The sequence below is a fragment of the Molothrus aeneus genome, chromosome 14 (genome assembly GCF_037042795.1).
Source record: "Molothrus aeneus isolate 106 chromosome 14, BPBGC_Maene_1.0, whole genome shotgun sequence".
Taxonomy (NCBI): Eukaryota; Metazoa; Chordata; class Aves; order Passeriformes; family Icteridae; genus Molothrus; species Molothrus aeneus.
In genome coordinates this window covers 9,668,746-9,689,147 of record NC_089659.1, presented here as the reverse complement: position 1 = coordinate 9,689,147, position 20,402 = coordinate 9,668,746, and the positions used below count along the sequence as shown (strand labels likewise).

General features: G+C 37.7%; 1 protein-coding gene across 1 annotated transcript in view; it reads right to left on the bottom strand.

Moving 5' to 3' along the window:
- Nucleotides 1–20,402, bottom strand: part of TENM1 (teneurin transmembrane protein 1) — a 776,438-nt gene that overhangs the window by 224,900 nt on the left and 531,136 nt on the right. The window contains exon 5 of the mRNA XM_066559708.1: nt 6,892–7,170. Coding sequence (XP_066415805.1) covers nt 6,892–7,108 — 217 coding nt within the window. The 5' untranslated portion in view covers nt 7,109–7,170. The remainder of the gene's footprint in view (nt 1–6,891; nt 7,171–20,402) is intronic.

Below are 20,402 nucleotides of genomic sequence, written 5' to 3'. Positions count from 1 at the left end.
AACACACAGCAACAGGAGATGGAGCTTATTAGCTGTCGCTTCCTTCCGCTAGTCCACAGCCCAGAAATCTGAAGGACCTTTAAATCACCCTCTACTGAGCTGAGTCCCTCTCAGGAAACAGCACGAGGGATAAACTGTGTGCCCTTACACAGAAATCACTTCATTATGCTTCAAGTCTGCTCTAAAGCACACAGGTACATAACACGCTTCAGTTCTCAGAAGATTTTCTAAAATTAGCTAAAAAAACCAAACCCCAACGCTAAAAGTCTAAGCATCTGGTATTTGTAAAAAAAAAAAAAAAAAAAGAGAAAGAGCCTAATACTACAAAATAACTCTACTGTTTTTACAATGACCCTGTCTAGTAATAGTATTTTACCAGAAGTCCTCTATTTTTTAGAAAATTTTCTTCACTAAATCAAATTTCAAAGAAAGTGCTTGCAAAAAAAAATTGGTTTCATTTGTAACCAGCCTGTTCATAACATCCTCTTATAGTACCCAGGAATGCTTCATTCCACTGTCCTACAAACACCTTCCACAGCAGCTCAAGGCTCAGCTCTGAATAAATGATGCAGCTTAAAGATTGAAAAAATTCCTTCCTTCATTAACCAATGAATATCACAAAGAAAATACAGAGAACAGGAGAAGTAACTACACCTAGCTGAAGATTTCCAAACTACCATACTTCTAAAAGGCTGCATAGCAGTAGTTCTCTTAAGAGCATTTTTTTGGACATTCTTTTTCCTACCCTTCTCAAAACTAATGATCTCCCTTTCAGCTACAAACATAAAAATATGCATTTCACCATGTGCTGTTTACATGTCAATGAACAGCCAATGAAATATATTTTATTTTGACAGTCTTTATCACATGAATACTAAATGGCTCCCAAATATGTAACTGGCAGGTAGAGTGATAGTGAACTGTAACACCCAGTTCCACTGGCCACCAGGTTACCACTGCAGCTTCTTAATATCAAGAGACTTGGGGTGCCCCCCAATGCAATTTTCCCCTTCACTTACTGCTCCTTGTGGAAGTTCATGAGCATAGACTCCTAAATTCACCCAGATAACTGCTCCAAATCTCTATCAAAACAATGAAAAAAATCACTCTGCTGGCATTGGTTTCCTCTGGGAGAGCTCCCAAGACCACAGACTTGTGGTTTGCCAGTTTGTTATTCTAGTGTTACACATAACAGATTAAGGGGAGAATCTAACACAGGATTTTTTTACCTTTACACACCATTTAAAAATAAGATAATTGTAACTAAAAGCACATACTACATATAGCTCAAATTCAACTCTCCATGGCCCTGGTACAGACACAAAGCAGATCTGCTGTCCTGAATGGATTTATATAATTCTGGGATCAGAGTAGAATACAGTTATTACATAAAAAGCTTTTGCTGCTTCACAATTGACAAAACACGACCATGACATTTTCCTGACAGGACAATTTCCTAGCAGTACTTGTCAGCATGCCTTTTATTTATGTCTAGGATGACCAGTAAAACTGGTTTTGACTGGTCATGTGATGTTACGAGCTACATGTGTTTAAATCTTCCTTCCTAGTAAGCTGAGAATTGCTGAACTTTAATGCATAGCAAAACAGACCTCCTATTCCTGCACCTCAGAAGTAGTTTTTCCCTTCTAGGGAACAAAAGTGCTTTTCAGCATTGAAACATTTCTGTTGCCTCTGTATCCTCACTGTTGCTGGGACATATCAGAGGGCAGAAAGGGAAACTGGATGGCAACATCAAAAAGCTAAAAAAGAGAGGATGAGACAGAAATGGCCTTAGGCTGCAGAGCTTTCTCACACTGTGACCCAGGACCCTCTGTGAAGTCAGTGGAGTTCATTTGATGAAGGCTTTGAACACTTAGCTGGATCTGTTTACCTATTGCTCCTGAAGATAATTTTATATGTGCTTTTCAGAAAACATTAATCATGTCACCAATCTGGAGCTTTTGTCCACAAAAATGGTTCCCTTATGTTTTAAACAGGCTAAAAGCAGAATAGGCCAATTCTTTGTGAGGTACTCTGTCATTTCCTACAATACTAGCGATGCTGATTTTCTCACACGGATTTACCAGAAATTATTTGCTGTTGGATTCTCCTGTGAGGAATAACTCCATTTTGCTTTGCCCATAATGCAGTTCAATACACTTATCTTGCCAGGAAATGAACATTTGTCTAACCAGAAATTTACTGCCATATGCTCATATTGTTAACAATCAATAAAGTTTATCATGCCAATGACTCGATCCCAGATGATTATCCTATCAGGAATTCATTCCTCTAACTAGTGTTTTCTTACAAATCTATAATTAACCTAAAAGCCAGAAAGCTTTTCTGTACTGCCAGTATTTGTAGAGTACAGTTCCTTTCATATTTGCTTTGGTGGAAACAGAGAAAGCTGTGGGAGAAAACAGTTCTAATTATGTAAACATGTCACAAATAAGCTTGAGATGCAATCTACGTATGGTGCATCTGTAAGAATTTGTTTTCCTCACAGCCAGGTCCATCAATGATTTTCCTAGAAGAGCAACATTTCTGACAACTTCTGCCAATTCTACTCCATCTCCTTCAAGGACAAAACAGTATGTTTACCAATTCTTCCAAGAATTCATTTACTCCATTTGCCAATATCTCCAAATTATATGATATTGGGTCTGCCAGGAATTTACTTTCTAAGATGATCTTGCCAGGATGAGATATTGCAGGTTTACATATCTTCAGACAAGCAGGATTCTGAACCTTCCAGTTACTAAGAGAATGCATTTTTAGATATACACATTATGTGTTTAGCACTGACTCTTCAGGAGTCAGTGATGCTTTGTCAGATTTTTGTATCTGCTCACATTGAGTTGTTAGGCCAGCAAAATTCAGTTGGGCTTTAAACAGTTTGTGGTGTTATTTGGTAAATCTCAATTTTTCAGATAACTGCAAGTTATCTGTATCTTATCCAAGTAACACCAGACACAGAATTCAGCTGGCACTGGACCCTGTATAAAGGACACCAGTATTAAACCTGAACAACAGCATGTAAAAAAACTGCTTGATCAATAGATCAATTCTGTACTTATTTGGGGTTTCTTTTATTTTATATTTCCTTAAAGACCTGCAAAACCAACCAATCTGAAGTGTAACATTTGAGATACAATTTCAGGAATTGTAAGGAGTTAAAAATACTGACACAGTTAAGTATTCTATATTTGGATACTGTTTTCAATGTTGCTATTTATGTGATCACAGGATGTGGCCTTTCCAACAGACACAAAAAATGTTTTGGAAAACACTAACAGCTCTGTTCAATTCTAGAGGATGAACTCTTGAAATGATTCCTTGAAGTTCATGTCATGTAAAGTTCTGGTTTAATACAGATTGTCCATATATGCAAACATATAATACCTATGATTGTACATAATCTCGGATTTCTACTGAAACTTTTCATAGAAATAATTCCTCAGTATCGACATTAATAATGAAATACACAAACTGTTTATAACAGCAATCTTCACAGAAATGGCTGAGATACAGCAGTATTTTGTGCAACAAATCACATTTTACTCTGAAGCTATTTACTAAATTCAGATGACTGCCCAGTCTAAATTACATAACCTGTCTTGCTTAAGTAGCCAGTATCAATTCTTTGAATTTTCATAAACATCTAAAGTACTGACTCTTCTCACAAAACTAACTAGATCAGTACTCACACCCCTACATTTGTTCCTGTTAAAAGTTTCTCTGTATTAATTACTTTATTCTGTCAGAATTCCTTCCCACATTCCATCATTAGAGCTCCTTGGAATGCCACCTCACAGTCATCATTATCACCCCAAGCAGGGCTGTTACTGTGTGTGTGTTTCTCATCTCTTCTCACACTTTTCCAGGATGAAGTTCATGGGTATTATCCTCACTGTGCACTCTGTTAATTCATCACACTCAGGGAACTATTTCAGCTGTAGCTAGAGAAGAATATTATGGCACTAAAGAAGAGTATTTTGGCACTAATTGGGGATGCAACCTTTGATGCTCCAACAGCCTTGAGAGGTAGAATTATTTTATGCAATTCTCCAGCACTGGCATGGTACAGCACTCCTTGCAGAACAGTCCCCTTTGAAAAGGGGGTGCTGTGGGGGTTTCGGTTTTTTAATTTCTTTTTTTACATTCAGAAGATGTGAAAAACATCTAGAAAAATCTTGTTAAAGATTCTGATGAGGCATTTTACAAAAGAATGGATTTAAAAAATAAACCATTTAGAGTTTCATGGATTCATCCAGATTCACAGTTCAAACCTGAACCTTTTTCCTGGTGTTGACTAACTACCAAGAACTACCAGGAACTTCCAGGTCCAACACTGTGAAACCTGGGATCCTTTTGGAAACACTTTGATTTCACTAGAACTGCAATCCTACCTGCCTGAAGTCTGAAATTTTACACTCAGCTTTACAAACTCTTTTGCTCTTTGAATTTTGAGCAGCACCAGTTTTATATTTCAAATCTGCACTGCTTGCCAGGCCAAATATTCAGGTTCAATTTGTGGCAGAGAAAAAGCATCATTTAAATGACTAGAAAGATGTCAGGATGAATTCCTGAGAAGCCAAATGGAAACACTCGGCAGTGCAATTACAATATCAGTTATTCCAAACTGAATTCATGACCTAAGACAAGACAAAATTGTGATTTCTCGTACAGGTTCAACTCCATCTTTACAAACCAGTGCACGTGAATAGGATTTAAAAAATATTTTGAGGTGAATAACACAGTGTTAAGTAATTATATACTGACCTACACAATTCTGGGAAGAGGTAAGGAAATATTTAAGAGCTGCCCTGCATATTGGCAAAGTACTCTTAGAAGCTTAAGTAATTTTTCTAGAAACATGGACATCAAGCCTCATCCTGCAGTCTGAAGCAATAAAAGACTGTCTTTAGTCCAAAAAGAAAAATACCAATGTTTGAAAAATAGAAGCTCTGAAAATTCACATAGTATCTCGTAAAAATTAATTTGAATGGAAAAATCTTGGGGCATATAACTTCAATAAAATAATCACACAACATGAGTGCAAAATACTTCATAGTCAGCACATGCACACAACTGATTCATTACAGGTCACTCCTGAAGAACGGAGCTAAGTTCATGCCTGACAACTTCTTACAGAAATGCACACTAATTTGGCTATTTCTCCAAAATTATTAATGTGATTGCTTTCAGAGGCAATGTTCTGGAAGAATAAATTCAGCATGACACAGAAGCTGGTTTCTGATGCCTACAGCAGTGACTGCCAGCCTTTCAGACATGCCCAAGCCAGTGATGCTGCAGCTGACAGGAATATCAACAGCAGCACAGCACTGCACACCCAGCTCCATGCTGAGGTTTGCTCCCACAGCCACAAGCAACAAGGGAGCTGCTCTAAGGAGAGCTACAAGAATGTTTATACCATCCAGAGGTACAACAATACAGCCATATCTCAGTTAATTAAACTCACATAGCCTGTTCAAAATAAGGTCACCAACAACAAACAAATCTGTTTTCTAAACAATCCTCTGTTGAAATCTATGTTTATGACTTTTTCCTCCCAAAAATGGCAGTTTTGTAACTCTTTGGAGGGAATATATGCACACAGATGGAGGCAGCCAAGTATTATTGCTCCCATGTATTACAGGTACTTTCAGACAACACCAGTATTATGGGTGTACCTTGAAGTACAATATCTGCAGTAAAAAACAAAAATGCTGCAATAGCTTTGTAGCACAGCTGTTCCAAATTTCACATTAATTTACACATCACAGAGAAGACAAATTTTCCATCTTCAAAAAGCCTATTTTTCATTCCCTTGTAGAAAAACGTAATTACTTTTATCTTCAGAAAATTGAAGGCTTTTCTGAGTAAGCAGTGAGGGCTTTGGGGGCAGGGTGTGTGTGTGATGTGGCTTGTTTGAGGATTTTGGGTTTGTTTGTTTTTAAATAAATACCTTAAGTTTTAGCTGAGAAGTACTGGCCACACTTGAATGTAGTTTAACCACTTCCTTGAAGAGCAGAGAGTGACTGGCCCCAGGACCCTGCTGCTGTTACCTTTAAGGGGACAGAACTCTCATTGCTTCTGACACACTGATTCCTACAAATATTCTCCCTGTCCCACCATCCTGCCTGGACTGGGGACAGAGCTGAAAGCAGCAGATAAGACCCTTCTGTGCTCATTGTGTACAAAAAGCAGCACGTGGGTTTACAGAATCTGTCAGGAAATGCTGCAGTAAATTCTGCTCATTCCTTCCATTTCTTTAGTCTTAGTCTTTAGCTTCTGTCTCTAACCAAAGAGAAGCTTTTCCTAACTTCAGTTCAACTATCATCATTGCTCAAATATTTGTCCTAATCACGCAAAAGGCTAAAACAGAAACTTAACTCTTGGGGTTTTTTCCTTACAATACGCTAATTAACTTCAGTTTTTAAATTACTCAATTATTTATATGATTAGAAATGTTAAGAGAATTGTTGTATCTGAATTAATTCACAGGCTTTGTAAGCACATGCAGAGATAGCCTGCAGCCTCAACGTTGATTTTATAGAAAAATGCACCCAACATATGCAAAGGCAGTAAATAATTAATCACTCAACATTATTAAGAAGAGTAGCTCCTACTAAAGAAAATATTTGTCTGTAGCTTGCATGTGATGGTTTCTAGAATACCAGTCAGTCCATCCTGCTAAAAACGCACTTTATCTTAAAAAAAAAAATTCCTAAATTTCTGATATTACAGGATGATTAAAACTAGGTAAAAAGTGGGTTGATACTATGAGACTCTAAGAATAAAAAGTTTGCTCAACTCCTGATATGTTTTCATAGTGCATAATCAGAAAGTAATAATCATAATTAGTAGATAAAACAAATTATTTACCTTGTGTGGACTGGTCAATGGCTTTTCTTTTTCTGCTATGACTGTTATAGTTAAGTCTTAGCTCTTGGCTATATTCATTCAGAGTTTCTCTTGAGTCATAGGATTGCCTTTGCTTTCCACCATCTTCACTTTCATCTGAAGAACTTGTGTAGGTTAGATCCACCTCATGTTTAACTTTTGACAGTGGCTGGTAGGGTTTGCAGTCCATCTGCTCCATCTCTGATTAAATAGGCTCAAAGTCATGAAAACAAGCAACTGGAATGCCTTAAGGAAACAGTCCTACAAAAAAAAAACCAGTAATTTATTTCAGACATACTATATACTTTTAGGTCAAAAAGGTCAATTTTTTTTATATAAACCGATTAAATTTCATTAATATCACTATAATCCAGCAAAGAAACTGAACGTTTCATATTTTACTGTTTGGGCTCTTTAAAATGGAATTAAAATAACAACTACTTGAAGGAAGAAATCAAAACCAAATCTTAAGCACTGTCCTATAAGACCAAGCAATAACTGTATCTTATATATAAAATATATTACAACAACTTATATTTGATTTCAAAGATGGAACAGTTACTATTTCTCTAAAGGGATGCATATTCATGTTAAGCGAAAATAACATTTTATGTCTTTTTAAAGTATGAAATCCAGAAAGCAGAAAGTTCACTCTTTTTAAGTATCCTCCTGTGACTAACATTACATCTAATCAAGAATAAGGCTTCAGACAGAAAAGCACCACATTTCTTAAAAATAAAAGTATACCACATTGTTACTCCAGAAGAGCATGCAATGCTTCAGAAAACACCCTTTTCTTTTAGTTTTTGTGGACGTTACAACAGGAAGAAGCTTCTACCCTGTTCTACAACCCCTTTTCTTCCCCTCCATCTCCCATATGAATTTCTGCCCACACAGGGGCTACAAATCCTCAATGGAAGCTTCCAAACTGCATCTTGAGTTTTCTGTATGTATTTGTACAAAGATGTTCAAATCCAATATCCTTAAAATCACGTGCACTGCAGCTGCAAGTGCAACTGAGGCACTTGTCCTGTATATCCTTGCCTTCATTGAGCTGTTTCCATCACTAAATTTAAGACAAACACTGGGATGAAATGCCAGGGATTACAGCCCAGCTTTTACAGCAGTATGGCGCACAAACCGAAAGTCTGTTCAGTTTGGTTGTTTTCTTTTTAGATTAGCAGATATTAATAACCTAGAAAAACAAATGCAACAAAAAAAAAGGTGCCTGTAAACATTATTTCTAGAAGACAAAAAGACCCCCATGGAAAATCAAAGAGATTTTGCTTAGTTAGAAGATAATTTCTCACAGCTTCTTCATGATTTTAAGGTCAGCAGTAGATGGAAATAAGTTTAATACTCAGTTTGATACTGACCCATTTCCCATCTGCCACAAGGACTTTAACCCTACATACTGCCAGCTGAGAACATAAAAACAGAAAAAGTAAAAACACACAAAAGGTAAACAGAAAAACCCCGCAGAAAGCACTTCCAAGAGAGCTAAAGAGATGGCCAAGTTCTGAAACTGAGTGTTTGAGACACACCTGGTGGTACTGCACAGTGCTCCAGAACTCCATCTCCTCCTGCTTCTGTGTCCTTCTAATACTTTTGAAAGGATCAATTTCCTGAGCAGGAGTGGAAAACACTACACATGATGTGAAGAGGAAATAAGGCTTCTAACATTGTAACAGAAAAACAAAATCCAGATCCTCAGAACCCTTGGAGGGAAGAAGTGAGACAGACCATTACAGCAGAACTAACACTGTGGATTGCATGCCTTGCTTTCTTTGCTTTTTCCAGGTTTCAGGAGGTTATCTGGGGAAAGAGGTTGAAGGCATGTCTCTGCTTGAAACACTAAACCTCAGGGAGTCATGTCCAGCCCTTCAACCTGACATGGAACAGCCCTTCAGAAACTAATGGCACCTGGATAAAGAGCTTTAGTATCAAAAAAACCCCAAACAAAAAACAACTCATATCTCCTACTCAAAGTGGGCTTGAAAGCACCTCAGTCAATAAAAAAACTCTTCAAGAGAGAGACAGAATCAAAGCTATGAACCAAGGAGCTGCCAGACAGCAGAGCCAGCTGAGAGAGCATCATGGGGCTGCAGCCCTGAACAGGGATTTGTGCAGCGGGTTGACTGCACGGTACCCAGCTGGTGATAAGCTGCTTCTGTACAAGGCTCCTACTAAGTAATACTTGCTTCTCCAAAGCTATTTGCTTAAATAATTTACTGTTATTTCCCCAAGACTGCCTATTATTGGCAAAGTTCAGTGCTTGTTCTGTGAGTCGCTTTAATAGCAACAGAAGAACGCAAAGGGGCCCTGATTGCAAGCACAGAGTTGGCTTAAAAGATGAACTGAGGACTCTGTAGAAATGGTTACTGACAGGAAAAAGCCTTCCAATATATCCTGTCTGACAGAATAAATGGAGACAAAGCTACAGAGGCCAGAGGAAAACAAGGAGAAATTAAGGGCCTCTATTAAGAAGATGCAGTAGAGAAGAAATAAATTTTGCCAGGAAGGCAACAAGTGCAAGCAGCCTCGGACACAGGCACTGCATCCTACTTTCAAAAGTGCAAAACCACCAATCTGACAAATTTGGCTCATTACTCAAACAAAAAAACCCCACAAAACCAAACCACAGAAGTTCCCCCTAAAAGATCCTGTGCATCTATTTTGTGGGAGGTTTCAAGTGATTTTTAACAAGTAATAAAAAATTATTATGATGCACAGAGACCTGTAAAACTTAAGTTGCAGTAAACAACTACTTAAGGAAGATTTATTTGTACTCTTTTAAAACAAGGTTTAATAACCAAAGTCTACTTTGTGAGGGCTGTTTGTAGCAGGAATATATTTAATGATGTTAACCAAGGCAGCAGACAAACAAAATAATTTAAAGTAAGCAATTAATATTAATTACATATTCCAGGTATTCTCTTTCACTGTGGTACTTTCACTGTGCTGCCTTCTTACGTAAAGGATGTGCATTTTCTCAATTGTAAACTAACAAAATATGCCCTTAAAAGCTATAATTTTCTTATGCCTTATTATATAAGGACAAAGACGATTAAAAAATATGACCTTCTGAATACCCCAACAGCCCACTGCCCCTGCCCAGGGATGCTACTGCTGCCATTGCTGCATGTGCCCACATTTGCAGCAGCAGGGGGCAAAGCCCTGGCACACCTGTTGGGCACAGCTCAGCTTTTCCCACGGTAGCTCTGACCACCAGCCACATCAGCACCAGGCTGGAATCCCCATCACCTTCAAGGTGCTCTGCACAGACCAGAAAGACCCAGGATGGAGTTTTATACCCTTTGTGGTGGAAGGGTGTGGACACAGATGTAATGCAGACACATCCCAACTCATCTACTCATGCACCACCTGAAGGAAGAAACCCTGCAGCTCACCTGCCCCACGCCAACCCCACTGCACCACAGCCACTGGAAAAAAGGCTCACACAAGGACTAAAGATACAGCACCAGAGCATGGAATGGCACAGCAAACTTTGGCTTCCTTTCAGGGAAGCTGAAAGGGACCAAGCCTGTGCTTCCTTTATTTTTGCTTAGGGCATCAGTGTCTCATAAACCCACAGACTCCTGGGACTGACATGAGAGCAGGTGATAAATAATTTTCAAGAACTGAAAAAATACTTATTAAAATTTTTCATCAAAAAATGTTTTTATGCATCAGAAACAACAAATCAAATATTCAAGTTTTTCTACAGTAAGAGATTCAGTTAAATTTAACAAATGATGGTATGGTACAGGAACCTGAATTTAAACACTGGCAATCAAATACTTGAACTTTATTTCATATTTTGTTTGGAAAAAGACAATACAGTAAGCAACTCAAAATGCTGAAATCGGGCAGGAGTATGAAGAATATCGCCTGGATGTTAACACAGGCTTCTTCAAATAACTGGCCCTCAAGTAACTAAGCAGAACACCCAGCCAATCAATATCAAGTTGACCTTGTCAGCAAAATGATAAAGTCTCATAAAAGCTTACAGTTCCTGTAAGTGACCTTTCTATAAGTGTCTAATGCTCTCCTCCTTCACAAGTAGCACTTCTTTGCCCTTTCCATCATTGTTCTGTTATTGAAAGGTTTCACGAAATATAAAAATAATAAATACAAAATAATAAAAATACAAAAGAATACAAAATACAAAAGAAAAATATTATGTGTTCATTATATACACAGACATAGAAATATGCAAAATATATATTTAGGCACTGAATAGCAGGTAATGCTGAACCTTATTTTAAAATAGATATCATATGCATCTTACAGTCAATTTTGTAGAAAAATGAACAACTAATTAACTTAAATTCACAATGAAATACCTTTGCAAAACGTTCTATTGGATAGGAAAATACCACTCTTGAAGTAATGGAACTAACAGCGACATATGTAGGATTTTTATGTATGATTCGTGCAGCCCTCTTAGTGCACATTGTACATGTTACTAGAAACTATTTTCACCTTTCCTGTACATAAAGATCCTCTCCCCTCAGTCCCCTACTTCCCTGTTCTGCTCAGATCAGCCTTCCAGCTCCAGAGCTCAGTAAGGTCGGGGTAAGTGGCTATGAGAAAAGGCTGGGCTGAGGCTGTTTGCAGTGCCCATCAGAGGGTATTTGAGAACAAAACTCACCCTGTGCATTTACACTGCTCAGAGGCCCTGCACGCCAGTGCCGTGGCGCCCCAGAGATCACGTTACTGTAATAGTGCTTTCTATAAATTCTTAATAGGCTGCTCTGATAGGGTGCCCATTTAATGAACAAATTTCTGTAGCGATTACCCACCATCAGCCCCATCAAATCACCAGTGGCATACCCAGTTGGTTTCCAGTAAGTCCAGAATTATTTAGAGAGGTCAGGTTATGGCTGCTAATGAGTATCATGTAGCTGAACAGGGTCCGCCAGAAGTGCCAAGATCAAAAACGTGAATAAGTGTAACCTTTGCTGGCCTCAGCTAATCATTATGTTTAATACTCAGATATTCCAGACTATTTGGAATTAAAATGTAATTGCAATTATAATGCTAAAATACAACCAGGGAACTGTGCTCTTTCTCTCCCATATTTCTTTCCTTTCAACACATACCCTTATCTGAAAGCTACCGTTTGCTTATTGCCTTTTCAGCTCAGTAGTTTCTGAAAATGAACTGCTAAGCAGCAATATCAGCTCTGGACTGCTGAAGGCAAAAAGAACAGCACCTTTATTCTGCAGGTCTTTCTGAAATACAAAACTGTAAAATATGAAAGGCAAAACAGAGCAAACACTCTTGATTTAAACCTTTGAGAAATGTGATACCAAGAAGAAAAGTAAAAACATTCTGACCTTGTACATACCTTCAAAAATTTACCCCTCAAATATTTGTCTAAAGATTATAAACAAAGAAAGTCCCTTTGAATTCAATCTTACAGAACACAGCAAGGAAGATACCAGCTAAAGGAGCTGAGCAGCACTAGAGGAGGAAGAAGTTCTGTTTCAATGTGATACAGCAAATTAGATATTATGAAGAAATAGAGAAAATCTGCCTAAGTCTGGAGGATGGAAGCAGACAATACTTTTCAATGGAAGGAAAAATCTCATACTAAAATCAAGCAAAAATGCAATCCCTACAAGATGAACTGAAGAAACAGAATTTATAAAAAAAAGACCAAACCAAAACCCCAAAACCTACCAAAATTGATATGAACGTTTTCTGTGGTTCATGAAGTATTAACACATCAAAAGATGTTTGAAAATGACATAAGGATATACGGATCAGTAGGTACAACATGTCCAGTGTTTATCAGGGAATGAGTGAGATTGCAAAACGTTGAGACATTGTGTTATTCCTGCAGGTGGACTACATAGCACCTCTTAAGTAGAACAGATGCACAGATAATAGATGACAATCTTAGAATATGTTTTTTCACATATCAGTCTAAATCAGATATGTAGATGCAAACCAGAGTTTTCAGGGCCATGCTATGGGTTTAACACACTCTCTAAAGAATGTGCTCTTTTAACTTGGATGGATTACACTGGCTCATACATTTACATGTCTTTGTGATAGATGCAAGCAGAATAAGGTTCATTTTCACATTTAATGATCTTCATTTAAAATCAGTCAAAGTCTAATTTAATTCTAGTAATTCAAAGTGTTGTCCATTACATCTCAAGTTTCAGAGAGCAAACACTGCAGAATAAAATTGTGAAGAAAGTCAGGTTGCTGCAGTATTTTTTGGCATATGGCAAGACTGAAAGTGATCTTAAAAACATACGTTATGTCAGCTACTCAACTGTGCTACAGAATTCTTGTCCAACACGTGCCCTTCACTTTGCTTGGAGAACTGCCACTGACTGTAAGAATCACACAAGTCCCTAATGTTTTCTTCTGGAAACTCATTATCTGATTTTACTGAGATTCAAGCTCAAGTTCTACTTCTGTGGTACAAAGTACATTCAAGGTGATATATCCTGGGCAGGTTCAGAGTACCTCTGGAGCACAAAGTCTTTCTGAAGAGCTGTACTTTAGGAAACACAATTCCTAATTATATTGCAGAATAACTCCTAGCGTGAACATTTTTTCATTTAAAAAAATGGAAACACTGTCAACAGTCTCCTACCATCTCAACACTTCAACTAAAACACTAAAGAACATGAAAACGTCTGGGCTTAAGTAAAAATAGCCAAGTGCTTAATATCTACAGATTTGATCCCTAACACATGGTCAAGTCCTTTACTGCCTTTTACACTTAATTCCTAACTGTATGGTAGGGACAATACAGGGAAAGAGAGGAAGGAAATCTGGCCTTTATGAGAGTATAGTTTGAGACTACAGGAATAGATATTTCAAAACAGATCTCCCAGAACTGTTTTTTTCCCTCCAAGGAGGAAGTGTGGTCAAAGCTGTAAATTTCTTAGTAAAAGACATTATAAGAAGATAGTAGAACTGAAGAAAAGGAAAGTTCTTCCTCATATTCAAGAATGCCTGGGACAACTAAGCTCCCTTAGGCTGTACAGGTAATTTCCAATACACCCCAGGCACTTGCTCATACTAAACACATCCACATGAAGTGTTGAAATTCTTGGCAGTGGAAGCTCAGCTTGTTCTCCACTGTTGTAATTGCTGCTCTGTTGACAAGAGCATATTTCTGTATTGTAAGGACCTAAAATTAGTAGTAGTTGAGTTAGTAGTTGAGTTCTATGAAAATACAGTTGAATGTTGGTTTTTTCTGAACTAAAGAGTCAAATACTATCAAAATATTTATATCTATACCTGTATGTGTGCATATATACACATCTACACTGCTCTAATTTATCTAACAACAATACAAGAGTGAGGTGTACATGCACTTGTGCATATGCAGGCAGGAGAAATGGAATGTTTCTTTCATCTTTGGAAGGTAACTGTTTTAAAATACACTGGTGCTTGGCAAATAACATTTGTATGTGACAAGAAAATTAAGCATGCTTTGGTTATTTTTTGATAATGCAAATTGGCATTGCCATCCAATTGAGATAATTACTGTCTCTTTTCCAACTGTGTGCCTAATTAAGAAGGCCCAGTAAGGCTTAATTAGCAAAAAAGCAATTGTTAAAATCAGGTTTAGCTGCTCAGAGATTACAAAAATGGTAAATTACATGTTCTGTATAGATACTATTAATTTTTTGAGATACCAATTTAAATTTTGTATCACAATAAGCTTAGCCCATGAGAATAATTTACAACACATGGATACCATGGAACATCTAAACCATAATGCAAGTATTAGATTTTCACTGATACCAGGATGCATCAGCAATGGTGTTGAAAAACATTCAGCTGACAGTTTTTTCATCACGTTCACTTACCCTGTTTTTAATTAGAATAATGTAAGTCTTCTTTAAGCAAACTAGACATTCACCAGAGGATTTATGGACTACCAAAGCAAAAGAACAAGTCTCATTATTGTCACATTTGATGAGATGAAAGATTTCATCAGTTGACATCACAATAAACAAATTTTCCGGGTAGATTTTTCCCCCCCCATAGGGATTAGGAGTTGTTGTGGTAGATCTCACAGGGCCTTAACAAGTTTCATTTCCCTTTTCAAAATAAAAAAAAAACAAAACAAAACAAAACAAAAAAAAAAAAAAACCACCAAAAAAAAAACTACTAAAAATCTCAAACAAAATGCTGACACCAGCTCCCCCCTCCAGGTGAAATTTCCTAACAGAACACATTATCTTAAATATTACTAGCATCTCTTTAGCACTGTCCACTTCTCAGATTTGATGTGGCTTGTTCATATTTAGATTCATGACCTTTTCGGGGCAATTTACTTTTTGCTACATTCGAGGATTTCTAAGAAGCAGCAGTGATTCAGCAAGTTGCTTTATTTCCAGTAGAGGCTCACAACGTTGGTGCACTTACAGAAGGCATAAGAGCTATAGCTTAATGTCTTGCAAGATTCTCAAGTTATCACAGCAGTGTGAAGAACTTTTATGAAAACACCATTATTTACTGCACACAGAGAGCAAACTTTCCAGTCTTTTCCAAAATAGTTTTCTTAACTTCTGTTCTTCTAACTCTGGGAAGAAACACCATGAAGTATTATGCAGTTCTGACATCACCCACTAAGTTAAAACTTGAAAAGCTTTTCAAGCATTTCAAGTACTTTTTGCAAGAAGGTCTGACTACTGCCTGACCACAGGACCAACATCTGCTTCACCTGTATCTGAAGCATCACTCAGGTTGCTATCGGTGTGAGTGACACCATCACGCCTGAGAAGTGATCTTTCTGTTCCTTTTCTTCTTGCTTTGATGTCTGTCAAAGTATTCAGTGTCTTCAAGTGCCATTGTTCTGACAAGCAGACCCTCCCAGTAGACTTGTACTATATCCTGTGACTCCCAGAACTGCTATTATTTGAGCTGGTGTCAGATTGATTTTCTTTCTGTTCATGATAGTGCTATGATCTTGCAGAGTTGAAATTACTGCTGATTTATGCCTTGATGCAACCCCTTGAGAGCTGGCTTGTATCAGCATGTCACCTATGAAAAGGTACATTTGAATCCTTTGAGATCTTTTTAGTGGAACCTTTGTTCTCATTTCAATAGAGAATCCTTTGTAATGAATGTTTGCTAGAAATTTCTCCTGCAAGTACCAAGAGTCTTCTGTAGTGCAAACTGGAAGTACATTATGCATCCATCCACTGTCACCAGTCTGTGAAGCCTTCTTGGCAGAGATTATTTTAAGCTGTCCATCCAAAACTTTACAGTTCTTGCAAATTGATTATACCATTTTCTTTAGCACTCTACAAAGAAAATGCAGGTAGGGCTGGCACTGAAGAATGGGGATATTTCCCAGCTGTATTCCCAAAGGCTCAGCTACATCTGGGAATGCAACAGACTACAAATACGCCTCTACTGTGTTTGTGGAAGACTACTGCCTCTTATAGCCAGGCCTTCTTTTATTTAGACTTCAGAACAGCCAAGATAATTATTCTTTAAGCATTGTTCACATTTTTTACATATTGTGCCTATTAGCATCACAGTTTTTGCACTCTTGTCACAAGTAGCCTCTTGATTACATCTTTGCGAGCTATTTTTCAAAAAAATTAGGGAAATAGTGTCTTCTGTAGAAATACACAAACAGGAAGGCACTGATCTTACATTTAAACAATTCTAACATGGTAAACTGCAGTTGAAACAATCTTCACTCTTACCATCAATCTCCAAAATACAAATTTTCATTTTTTTTACTGTTGGTAGAGCTGTTTGCCCATGCCTTCTTTCAGTCTAAGTCCTTCTAGTACAGATACTGGCCTTTCTCCTACTTTGGGCTGCACTATCCCCAAAATCCTTCTCAAAAGGGACTGAAGGAACCATTTTCTTTTTGGAAACTGGTATTCTGCAATAACCAATTCCAGTTCAAAAGTAAATAGGACTTTGCTGCAACTTCTTCTTCCCACTAAGCAAGAACAGAGATGTGTAAAAATCAAGCATGCTTCTGGTTTGAGTGTTCCAGGAAGATGAAACTTCAGAAAAAATCAATAGCCTCTGAACCCCAGTGACTACCAAGGGAGAATGCTGTGACTACAACCACACCATGGGTACATACAATTGGAAAAATTAAACCATGCCACACTTCTGTTTTTCAGTTAAATCCTCAAAATTCTCAGCTACTTTAGCTCTTCTACATCAAATACATTACTACCACTATGACCACCCTACTTGGCAAGAACAGTGTCCTTAGCACTTGTACAATGACTCCTTTTAGCTCAGCTTCCTTTCTTCAGCTGAGAAGTCACAGCAAGGAGAGAGAGAAGGATGAGACTAAAATGTGACTCTTGTCTGTTGCTTTTATATATGTGTACACACACAGGAACACATATCTTCTATACTAGCTGCATTAAAAAAAAAGAATCATTATCCTTGTGGATAACAATTTTGCCCCTGCTAATTCTATTTACATTGGGAGCACTGTAGTGTACATTTAATGTGAAACTGTGTTTCTCTCATGAGCAAGGAAAATGTCACTTTCCTTTCCCAAAGCACCAAAAGACTCCTTTTACTGTCACAGAACACAATTATATGTTAGAGCTCTGCTGTCTCTTTCCAGCCAACAAGGCAAGAAAATGACCTTTCTTTAACCTATGGATGAATTGCATTATGTTTGGTTCAGTGCATATCCTTTTTCATATTCTCCCACATCAAATACATCCACATACTGAGGTTATGAAATGGGCACCTGACTTTCACATCTGCCAGTGATTTCATTTTTTCCAAAAATTTTGAGTGTTAACGCTCATCTCCCATTTCATATCCTAGTTTACAACATTTGTAAATATCTGAAAACACTCAAAGCTGCAAGGGCACTCTGCCAGCAGAGTCTGGTTATTGGCTGCTGCATTTTGCCCAATGACACAATCATGTAAAAGGTCAGGAAGAAATCTTTCACCCACACTCACTGTGTGCCACTCTGTGACCCTGTGCAGAATGACAATGCCCTGAAACAGTCCCCATCTTCCTTCCCCATTCTGTTAAGCAACCTGCATTTCTGCTCTGTCTTCATTTATGGGCAGGTTGGTAATGAAAGGAGAGACATTCCCAGAACATGGGAATGTCTGGGATTCGATTCTGGAATCTCGACTGTGCTGTGGTTTATATGCACAAGATGCTGGGGGGGGGGGGGGGGGGGGGGAGCAGAAAAATGCAGCTGTGACATGAATAAAGTAAGCCAGTGCTCATCTGCACAAGAGAGCAAGTCAGCAGGGGAGGATTTGTGAACATAATGCTGAATGATATATATTATTCTGAAGAAAATTGTGCCATAGAACTTCACAGAGTATTTAGAATATTTTTAAAATTAAGAAAGTTAATGTTTTCTTTAAACAAAAGAAAACCATAAAAATCACATAACTCATATGAGTTATACACACATAACTCATATCCCAAGTAGCCACCTAAATAAGCTCCCCTAGAAAACATCTGGCATCACTGTTGATCTGGAGGCAATTCTAAATACACATTTCAGTGCTTTTAGGTGAAGAGGAGCTCCAAGGTTCAGCAATTTGTTATATGACAAGATTTATGTCAACTGTTATTAAAGATGACTCATATTAATATAAGTGCTCTTATTCTTCTTATATAAGAAGAAAAGTTGTGTAGCCTAAGGAAACCTTCCTGGTAAATGCTGCCATTTTACCAGCACTCTGTTGTAAATGGAGACGCGCACCAGAGACAGGCTGGAAACCTACATTAACCTTGTGAAGATCATCATTCTCTTAAAAGCTTATGTCTGATTTTCTGCTATTACATTACACTGAAAATGGGAAGTACCCAACGTTCAAAACAAAATCAAACAGTCATTTCTTGTTCTGTAGTTAAAGAAATCTCTGTATACACTCAAAGACCAGTTTAAGACCTTTTTGGAATTCACTGTGAAGTAAGGCCAGGATCTCCATAAAAAAAGACATGAGAAATGTCTGCACTAATTCCTCTGAAGCAGACCAAATAAAATACAGCTTCATGTGTTCCTACAGCAGCCTGTGAAATTCAGGAACGGAAGTGCACTGTTCAAGATGAAACGAATAAAAGAAACCAGCTAACCAACCAACCACATGAAAAAACCACAACAAAACCAAGTGAAAAACAACCCCCAACCCCACCCAAATTACTGCAGCTGCACAGTGTGATCCTCTTCATACAAGGATCAAGTTTGCAGATACTCCCAGAGCATAAGTTCTGACACAATCACTTATTAAGCACTCAGCTCTTGAGTGGTGCTATTTGTCTGTGGTTTTTACAAACACACGTAAAACCTCTGGCTTCAAAAATACTGCAAGTAGAAGAATTTTAAACTATGCACATTTTTTTGCCTCCTAGAAAAATCAGAAATTCCTTACACACAGAATCTACTTATATTTTTATATCATATGCTTATAAAGTTGCAAGGAACTCAAATCTGTAGTCTAAATTATAAAGACTAGCAGGAAAATTTGATACCAAAATCATCAACAAAAGGCCTATTCCTCATTTCAGCTCCAACAATTCCCAAACATTATTAATAGACTTTCTGGAGTTTTCACCAGGATTGAAGACCTAATCACAGTTAAATAAAAATCCAACTCCTGTTCCTATTCCTACACATAATTCTTACAACAGCCAACCTTGAATTACACATGGTGATGCTGCTGCCAGAAAACCAAGGACAGAAATGAAGTGGCTCTGGTTCATGCACTCTTCTATGGGGGCTTTTTTCAGAACAGCAGAATCTGGTCACAGGGTGAAATCCCAGCTGGAGCACTTGACAGGGGAAACAATCATCAGTGGCTTCAGCTGATCTATATCAGCTGATTCATTCCCATTTTAGGGAATGGGTCATTGAAAGGAAACAGTGAACTTGTTACTGCAAATTGCTGAATAGTTGGAGGAAGGAAAAAAGTAGATTAAGAGAAAAGAGAATTAGTTTCAATTTTATTTCTACAGATAATAGAATATTAAAAAAAGAAAGCTAAAACCAACCAAAAAAATGAAGCTATTGGCATACCAAGTTTTATGTAACCGATATTGTTGCCTAATAATTCAATTACAGCACTTAATTCCTTTAAATAAATTTAAGGATGAGCACACATAGAGAACTGGACCAAAAATTCCAAGGATCACCAGAACAATTTGCAGGTATTACTACATTCAATACCATGATGGCCAGTGGGTTATCTCTGACAGAAGAACACAGAAGTATTTCTATTTTGATTTCCCCCAGTTTAATTAGGACTTTTCCAAAAAGTTGCTTTGCCTTTAATTCCTAACACATTTATTATTCTTCAACACGTTTATTTCAATTTATCTCCAAGGTCAGTTGCACAGCCCAGGTATTTTTTTTCTTACTCAAACCCTACACTGAAAAGCCACTTCTCAACAACACAGCCATGAGCGTGACTTGCTGTGAAACCTTCTCGTTTAACACCTGAAACTGCAGAGATCGAATCACAGTTTCACTTTAGCCCTTGTGA